General features: G+C 47.5%; 1 protein-coding gene across 5 annotated transcripts in view; it reads right to left on the bottom strand.

The window, feature by feature from the left end:
- Window positions 1–8,877, bottom strand: part of P4HA1 (prolyl 4-hydroxylase subunit alpha 1) — a 31,289-nt gene that overhangs the window by 2,535 nt on the left and 19,877 nt on the right. For 2 of the 5 annotated variants that reach the window (XM_027665627.1, XM_027665628.1), the window contains 6 exons: window positions 8,700–8,770; window positions 3,598–3,697; window positions 2,725–2,778; window positions 1,715–1,780; window positions 1,238–1,306; window positions 471–567 (listed from right to left, as the gene is read on the bottom strand). In XM_027665627.1, coding sequence (XP_027521428.1) covers window positions 471–567; window positions 1,238–1,306; window positions 1,715–1,780; window positions 2,725–2,778; window positions 3,598–3,697; window positions 8,700–8,770 — 457 coding nt within the window. Of the gene's footprint in view, window positions 1–470; window positions 568–1,237; window positions 1,307–1,714; window positions 1,781–2,605; window positions 2,660–2,724; window positions 2,779–3,597; window positions 3,698–8,699; window positions 8,771–8,877 lie in introns of all 5 variants that reach the window. The other 3 variants (XM_027665629.1, XM_027665630.1, XM_027665631.1) reach the window with 3 other exon arrangements.

Genomic DNA, 8,877 nt, shown 5'->3' with positions numbered 1-8,877 from the left:
GCAAAGACACAAAGGGATGGGATCACTGCATGTGGGGAGCACCTGCTGAAGGTAAATGTGCTGTTGGTTAAGCACAGCATTACCTTAGTTTCTTAAAGTGTTTTAGTTGTGGAATCACAGGGTTTGGGTCGGAAGGGACATTAAAATCATCTCCTTCCAACCCCCTGCTATGCACAAATGTGAAGTTGGTCTAATAAATACAAGAAGGAAAAAAACTTCCCTGCAAAACTACAGAAGACTCTTAAAAGAGATACAGTCGTACAGGTATTTTATACATATAATAAAATATGCTGCTATATAGAATATCTGTAATGCATAGAGATGAAGTAGATAAAGTAAATTAAATAGACTTCTTTATAAAGAACTGCATTTCTGGATGCTTTTTATCCCACCATGAAGTCCAGAGGAAAAAGAAAAGCCAGGCAAGGCTCCCCCCCAGGCCCAGGCTGGGTTCCCAGGCAGGTACTCACCCCATTTATTCCCCACTAGTACCGGGCAGGCCGCGTGCCGGGTGCTGTAATCGCCTTCTCCACTCGGGAACAGATTGTACCAGAACACAGCTGTTCCCTGGGAATGGCAGGGGACACCCTCAGCATTCTGCTCTGCACAACACACACTTAAACACCAACTCACTTAAGGATAAAGCAAAGGTAAGTGCATTTGTACTTCGGATTCTTTTACGCTGGAGGCCTTTTTCCACAGTCTAACATTTGCTTCCTTAGGAATGAGTCTCCTTTGACTTATTTTGTGTCCGTGTAATACTTGGCTCTTAATTATTTTTTAAACCTCAGGGCAGTGTCAGTGAAGTCCTGACCAGTTTTAGAAAGCAAGATTATTTACTAAGAAGGAGCAGGACCTTATTTACTAAGAAGGAGCAAGGTAGACCTTATCTGAGACCCTGCTGAGGGAAAAACCTAACAGGAACATGACATTCCAAGGAGAATTCCCTACAGATGCCTCAAGACTAAAGCAACTTAAGAGATGTGAATGTTTTCAGGATGTGTTTCGAAGCACTGTAATGTTTTGCAGTCCGTGCATTAGAAGCAGCCAAGTTCCAAATGTAACACAGGGAACGTGGGGGCCCTTGGAATCACCTGAACCATGAGCACCTCTGTGCTGCCATGAACAGGGCTGGGATTTCCCTTCTTTTAAAGGTTCATTTAAAGCTTCTTTCATGCCTGTGCTGTACTTTGAGGATGTGTAGAGGGGCAGTTCCATCGGAGAAATCCCTGCTCACCTTTCTGGGCCAAACGCTGGCTCCGACTTCAGGAAAGACCGTGGCTCCCCCTGCTGACACGTCACTCATCTGCACAGGTGGGAAACACAGGTGAGCTCAGGCAGCCTCGGGGGCTCTCAGGTTTCAGTAAAGCAGAGTCGGGTTATTGAAGAAGTTAATTTACACCTCCCTGAAAGAGTCTGAAACCCTCCCGCTGTGGTCCCAGTGGAACCCCAGCCTTGTCCCCTCCACTGCAGTTCACAGGCTGGTAATACTGATGGAGATACAGGAATGAACAGCCAGGCAAGGAATTGTAGGGAGCAAAATCCTCCTTCCAGCACACGGAAGGACCACACGGTCTGGGGAGGAAGACAACAGGACCCCAGAGTTTGGGGCTGCTTGAGTGGGAAGTGACTGCAGCAAAAACCCAAATGAACAGAAAGGAGAATGAAATCCTTCAGTGGCACAGAATGGGGAGGGACACGAGGTGTGACTTACATAAAACAACCAAGTAGCAATTCTGTTGCCTGTTCCCAATTCCTTAAAAGCATCTGGCTCATCTTTCTGTGAACAAAAGGAAGCAGAGTCCATCAGCACTTCCTTTGTGCTGCTGAGAGGAGCCAATGACAGGGAGTGGCTGAGACTTTGGGCTTGGGCAGAAGAAACGATCAACCCCTCACTTTGGAATCAGGTAAATACAAGTGGGAAAGAGAAGGGAAGAAAAGGAAAAAGGAAAAAGGAGAGGAGAAAGGAAGGAAAAAGGAAAGGAAAGGAGAAAGGAAAGGAAAGGAGAAAGGAAAGGAAAAAGGAAATTTCAGGAAAGGAAAGGGAAGGGAAATTTCAGGAAAGGAAAGGAAATTTCAGGAAAGGGAAGGAAAGGGAGAAGGAGCTGTCAGCAGGCAACTCTAAACCAGAAGGGGATGGTGCCTGTGAGGAGCACCAAAGACAGCACAGGGTCACCAACTACTGCTGAGCATCTCCATGGAATCAAAGGTTCTCACACAGCAATACTATCACTGCTCGGGGCAGGTCTGGCAAAAGAAAAAAGGGAAAGAAAGAGGGAAAGAAAAAAAGAGAGGAAAAAAAAAAGAAGGAAGGAAAGAGAGAAAGAAAGAAGGAAGGAGAGAAAGAAAGAAGGAAGGAAAGAGAGAAAGAAAGAAGGAAGGAAAGAGGAAAAGAAAGAGGCAAAGGGCCCCGTTCCTAAAGCAGTAGGAATGCCCTGAGGAGTGGTAACCCTGCCGATTGGCACAGCTGGTGATCCCCAGGGCTCCCTGCCCTGCCAGGGATTGGGCAGAGCTACAGAGTGTGCCAGCCAGGGAAGAAGAGGCTGGGCTGGCCCAGAGGCCAAGGCTGCCCCGGGTCACTGCTCTCCTCCCGCTCTGTACTTGCCCGTGCAAAGTCAAAGTGGGGCTCATACTGTCCTCCCACTCCATAATTTGCCACCTGCAAAAGAGAAACAACAACAGCCCTTGTGAAGAAGAAGGAGGTGAAGACAGAACAGGACTTACCCTTCCAAAATCAAAGTGAGGCTCATACTGGCCCCCTACTCCGTAGTTGGCTACCTACAGTGAGAGGAGAAGCACAAGCTCTAGTAAAGCAGTTTTATCCAGCAAGACTGTGACTGTCATCCACAGCTTCTCAACGGGTCAGTGGCAAACACCAAGCCCCAGGGAGTGACAAGCCTCTGTCACCTCCAGGAGCAGCAGCACATCCAAGACTGGCACTGCAAGATGCAGCTCCAGGTGAGAATCTGGTACTTCCCAGGGCAGAAAAGGATTTTTCCTCTATGGCAGCTTTTCAGCCTCTGTTCTCGCTTTGACATCGTTCACATTTAAACTACTTCATGTCAATAAAGAGGATCCCCTCTCCTGCTTGCCAGTTGATTATAAAAAAAAAAAGCCTTGAACTTCAACCAGATCCTGGGGCATTTTATCCCCAGGAGTCTTGACAGGGGCACAGCAGCTTCCAGCCCCTGTCTGGGTGTCCTGCTGTCCAGGTACTCACACTGTGCTCACAGTCAGTAAAGCAGCTGCTCCTTCAAAGGCCTCAAGCAAATGTACCAGAGCACTTCTGAATTACCATTTGCACCTACAGCCAGTGTTTCCCACATGCCAGGGACACCAGACACACTGTTGGTCCTCATTAAGTACCAGTCAAGCTGAACTCCCATCCCAGCAGCAAAGTTTTTGGACCCTGCAGCAGTGAAGCTCAGGTTTGGTTGTTCCCCTCCAGCACCAAAAGCCATTTCCCACTGAAGAGCTGCTCTACAAACACACCTTTGTTTCTTGCCCCCCTGTAAACAAAGGAGCTTTTGTGCCACCTGAGCCACCCAAAATGAAGTGATGACTGACATCCAGCACCAGACCCGTCCTCAGAATTACCTGCAGCTCCTCTGCTGTGGACACATCCAGCCCGGTGAGGTCCTGTATCCTCGTGTTGATCCGGGACACCACGGGGCTCTCGTACCCCGACAGCCACGCACTGGGGGGACAACCAGGGAGATGTGACAGTAACAGGCAGTGCACAGCAGGACAGCAAACACTGGCAATGACTTACACTTCAACATGACCTTCCTAGGACTTTTCAAGAAATATCTCTGTATTGCAACAGCCCTGACTTCAGTGACTGCATTCTTGAGAAAGAACACTCGGAGTACTGCTCTAAGGGAGCTCTGACTGCCCAGTGACAGAAGGAAGCATTCCAAAGAGTGAAAATCTGCTTCTAGCTGTTTTCTAAACCAGGCACAAACAGCTTTGCTCTTACAGTGAATTCAGCCCCCACAAGTGATGCATTTTGAAGCAACATTTGGCAAAGGCACAGGTGAGAGCTGCTCTCCTTGTCTGTGTGTCTGGGACTCAGCTCCTCTCCACGGCACAGCACCGTGTGAGCTGCCCTGTCACACCACTCACCTGGGCAATCCCACCACAAACCCTCCTGAAAACAGTGCAGTGATGCATTCAGTTCTCTCCCATGTTCCCCACTGAACAATTTCTACCAGAACAACCTACTACAGAGTTGCTATTTAGCACCTGCTTCAGGCAAATGATTTTCAAGGGGAAAAAAAAAAACAAACTCAAACCAACCCTTTTTTTTTTTTTTAAATGTAGAGGTCAGCCTCACAGTTCCAAAGGCATCTTTCAAAATGTTTGCCTCCTGCTATATATTAGAACTTTTTGGCTAAAAATACTGCATTTTTCTCTTTATCACCTGCTCACCTGATGCCTGGTTTTCTTGCTGCTTTATCCATCCTATGCCACCTTCATTTTACCTGTCCTCTGTTTACCTTGCAGCCCTTGCTAGTCATTAATATGGATGATAATGATGATTTGGGGCTCATTTCCCCCCTTTTTTGCAGGAAAATGGAGACAGGTAGTTCTACCTCTTTTTCCAGCAGCTGACTCAGCTTTAGAGCTCATCAGTGGTTCCTGCTGGAGGGAAGTCCCTGTGCTCAGCTGGAAACTATCATCAGCAGCATCATAGTATTTTTATTCAAATGCACCTTCCCATCCATCCTAAAGTAAGTTTTTCTTCTTTAATTTGCATTTTAAAAAGTATTATAATCCCCAAATCCCTCTCCTGGGAGGAACAGTAGCATGACACGGGACACGAGGCACTGACACAGGTTACAGAATCTCTACGAGCATTTTCTTAAATGCCAAATGAACCATAGAGAAAAAGAAAGAAGATTTCTCAAGGCAGACATGCACAAACACAGCCACAGACCCATCCATTTCTGAGCACTGTTAGTACAAGGGGGGGTTACAGCACAACCTGCCTGGATTTCAGGTGGTGGAAGGATATGTAGATGCACATGGAGCCAAATAACCCCCCCAAAAAAGCAGCCGTGCTCTGCAGCCACAGTGAACAGGGAATGCTCACAAGCAATCCTAACCTCACATTTAACACACACAGGAAAAGCCCCAACACACCCACCAGCTCCATCTGCCTCTGTCCAGTCTGGGCATAAGGGCTTATGGGGGAAAAAAGGGAAAAAAAAAGCCAAAGAAAGACAAACCCCAAGCATTCCTGCTGTGAGGGTTATTTAGAGTAGCAGTGAATGCTTCCACAGGGAGAATACTGCAGCCTTTCAGGAAGGGAAATACTGCATGTATTTTAAAAATAAAATTAATTGCCTGAGGATACAAAGGAAGTCTATGAAAGGTGGAGGAACAGGGAACTGAAACCATAATCCAAGTGCCAGCCTGTCTGCTGAGCAGAGCTGGGGGAGGCCTGCAGTGCTGAGGAGTTACAGTGGGATTTAACCCTCCAAGTGGCACAAAACCTGCTTTGCCTGGTCACAGAATATTCCCATCTGTCCCACATTCCCTCCCCTGGCATCTCCAAGTCAGTCTCTGCCTCATTCCAGACCATTCCCTCGCACAAAGGAGGCTTTTCCCTGCCCTTGTCTATCAAAGAAGGGACAGACAGACTCCCCTCACCAGTGCTGTGGGAGGTGCAGCATTAACAGCCTGAAAGGGTGCTCAGCAACCCTTTTCTTCTAATATTTGCACAGTTCAGGGTTCAGTGTAAGTCAGCACATGCACACAGCTCTGCCCTTCCATGTACATCTGGCAGATCAGCAACTTCAGCTGACAGGTTCATGGGCTCTCTGTCATATTCATGACCAGCTGCCACCTCTGAGTCCACTGTGGGCAGAGAAGTTCCTCACAAAAGAGGGACAAGGTGATTTCTGGGAAGCCATAGGCAGGGCAGATCAATATACAAGTGATTTACTTACAGGAGGAGCTGGTATTTCCTTAATAACTACCACCCCCAATTCTCTGCCCACACAAGTTTGGTGTTTTCTGACCCACTTGGTTTTGTAAAAACACATCCCTGCACTAAGGCAATACACTATTAAAGAAAAAAAGAGATACTTTCATTACCATGCTGAATTCCCACTGGGGGGGTTGCTTTGCTTCTTCCTCACACCCACATCTGGCTTTTAACAACTTACATTTGTTACAAACAGACAGGAATAATCACATTTCCTCACAGGATCCCAGAATGGTTTGGGTTGGAAGGGACCTCACAGCTCATCCCATCCCACCCCTGCCATGGGCAGGGACACCTCCCACTAGCCCTGGTGCTCCAAGCCCTGTCCAACCTGGCCTTGGACACTTCCAGGGATGGGGCAGCCACAAAAAATGTCTTATAATTCTGCATGAAGTACCCTAAAGGTTTTTAATAGCACAATTTTTATATAGAGAAATCACTTTGGACTAAGAGACATACTACAGGGGAAAAAAAAAACCAAACCAGCCAGCTCTGCACAGCACACACATCCCCCAAAATCTCAGCTCTGGTCAGTCTAGGAGCAGACATTACATTTCAACACTGCTCCTGTGAGTCACTGGCCACGAAATACCAGCATTTCTGTTTAAAAGCCTTCTCAAATGCACTTAATATGTAAAAACAAGTACCAGTAGAGACGCACCAGGGAGCGAATGAAAGCCCAGACTGGTATTTCTGCAGTGGAAACTTTACCACTACGTGCTACAAGCTCTGGCTGCCTGCTGGGAGGAGAGGGAGAGGGGGAAAAAAGGCAGTTTTTTTATCTTTGCAAGCAGTGTGTGAGTGGGTGGGTTTATTCTGGTGGTGCTGGCGAGGTGCCCCTGTTGACAGAGCCTGCCACGTCCCACCAGGGGAACAGTGGTGCTCTCAGAGACAGGAATGCTGTAATTTGGGAGGGCATTTGCTAGGAAGGAATGTTTGAAGGGGGAAAGCAGTCATCTAGTAAAAAAAATAAAGCATTTTTTTTTTGGGTTTCAGGAGCAATGATTCATCTGGAATCCAAACCAGCTCAAGCAGCTCCAACAGAAAGATGTTCCCAGCAGGAATAACACAGACCCTCTAAAGCAGGCTGCCCTGGGCTCTGGAGGAGAATTCTACCTCCTACTCCGGATTCAGGTGTCAAATTCTCTTGGAATGTCCATACACATCCTGGAAATCTGCACATGGAGGAACGCAAAGGGGAAGCAGGACAAGGGCAGGCCCCCTCCACCCTCAAGAAATGGTCTTCCCTAAATTCTTGGATGTTTCTTCACAATTCCAGTTTCCAGCGAGAGACTGGATTTAAGAACTTAGCAAAGTCTGACTGGAGAGTTCCTTAGGTGTGTTGGTAGGAAGTCCCACAGTGCCACCTTTTTGAGCACCAAACCTTAAGTAAGGTCCCATTCCCCAGGAGCTGGCCAGGAGGCTCTATCCCAGGTTTTCCATTGGCTTTTAATGCTGGGTGGTGCTTTGCACTGTTCTTTCCCTGTGGCAGCTGCAACGCCTCAGGGCATAACACTTCTACTGATGAAAAATCACAACTCTAAATCAAAATTTCTTTTACTGAAGCTCATCTATTTAAATAGGGGGCAAAATTATGCATCCCAATTTCCATCAGTGATCTGCTTCTGCAACTCCCAATATTAGCACATCACGTTTGACAGAAACCATGAGGAGGTGAGGGAGGTTCCTCAGCAATGCCCCAGAGCTGGCTGGCACAGAGCACAAATTCCAGGACTGAATAAATGCTGCCTTTAAAATATGCAGTGACAAACAACCAAGGTAGATGAGACATGGACAAGACTTGAATATTAAAAGCAAAAAAAATAAAATTTAAATGCAACACATGTCCAACGGGAAGACAAATGTTCCTAAAGTCAAGTCCCTCTGGAAGGGGGGCCTGTGGGGGGCAGTTTTAAGGAGCAAAGAGACCATTTCCAAAGTATTCCCACTACCTGTGTGTGCCCATGACCACCTAGACCCACATGCTCCAGAGGTGCAAGGCAATTTTCAAAGGATAAAAATTAACATTTCCAACTTTTAACAACGGTGGCCTTAGGATCTGACCTCAGCTCCAATGGTTTTCCCAGTTTTTCTAAGACTTATAATCACTCCTGAATCAATCACGTTCCCATGATCCACTATTTGGAAGCAATTTTACCTTTTTAAAGACATTTATAGCTCAATAAAAGCCCTCAAGCTACAGCCCATTCTAATTTCCAGGGGTTTGTTCAGAGCAGCTGAGAGAACACTGGATTTCTAGTAAAGCAGCAACTGCATTCCATCATTTCAACAGGGAAATCCTTCACAACCACCACCTAGCTTTAATTTGCAGCACTCCCAGGAATCCCAGCAGCTCCTGGTTTCAAGCAGCCGTGGATATCTGGAAGTTTAGGAGCAGAGTGAGCCGGGCAGGTCCCTGTTGCAGCGGCAGCAGAGCTCACGTTTAGTACGTTAGTTGGAGCAGACAAGCCATGCTCAGCCAAAGGCACTTCCACCTTGGAATACCACCATTTCCAACCAATCCCTACTCCAGCAGGCCACGTGCTTTGTGTTACATGCCAGCTCAGCTCACTCAGGCCACTTTCTAAAGAAAGGCTTAAGAGCAGAGGTCACGCCAAGTCCTTGCCCCGCACGCTCAGCGCTGAAGCAGCACAGCCCCAGGACAGCCTTCCTCGGCCAGGGAATCCCTTGGAAGACGCTCCCTTACCTCTTCGAGACTCTGTAATGTGCTGTGGTCAGTTTGCCAGTCTCGGGGTCATGCACAGTAGCCCGGCTCAGCTACAAAAAGAGAAAGGACAAGGCTTACCCACCTCGCAGGCTGCGCTCTGCCAACCCCAGGGCTTCCAGAGGGTTCCGATTGCTCCGGATGCAAAGCTCACAAATTA

Source organism: Corapipo altera, unplaced genomic scaffold (genome assembly GCF_003945725.1).
Source record: "Corapipo altera isolate COAL_440 unplaced genomic scaffold, ASM394572v1 161, whole genome shotgun sequence".
NCBI classification, from domain to species: Eukaryota; Metazoa; Chordata; class Aves; order Passeriformes; family Pipridae; genus Corapipo; species Corapipo altera.
The sequence above is the reverse complement of the archived record's forward strand: the minus strand, read 5'-3'. Positions and strand labels throughout refer to the sequence as shown.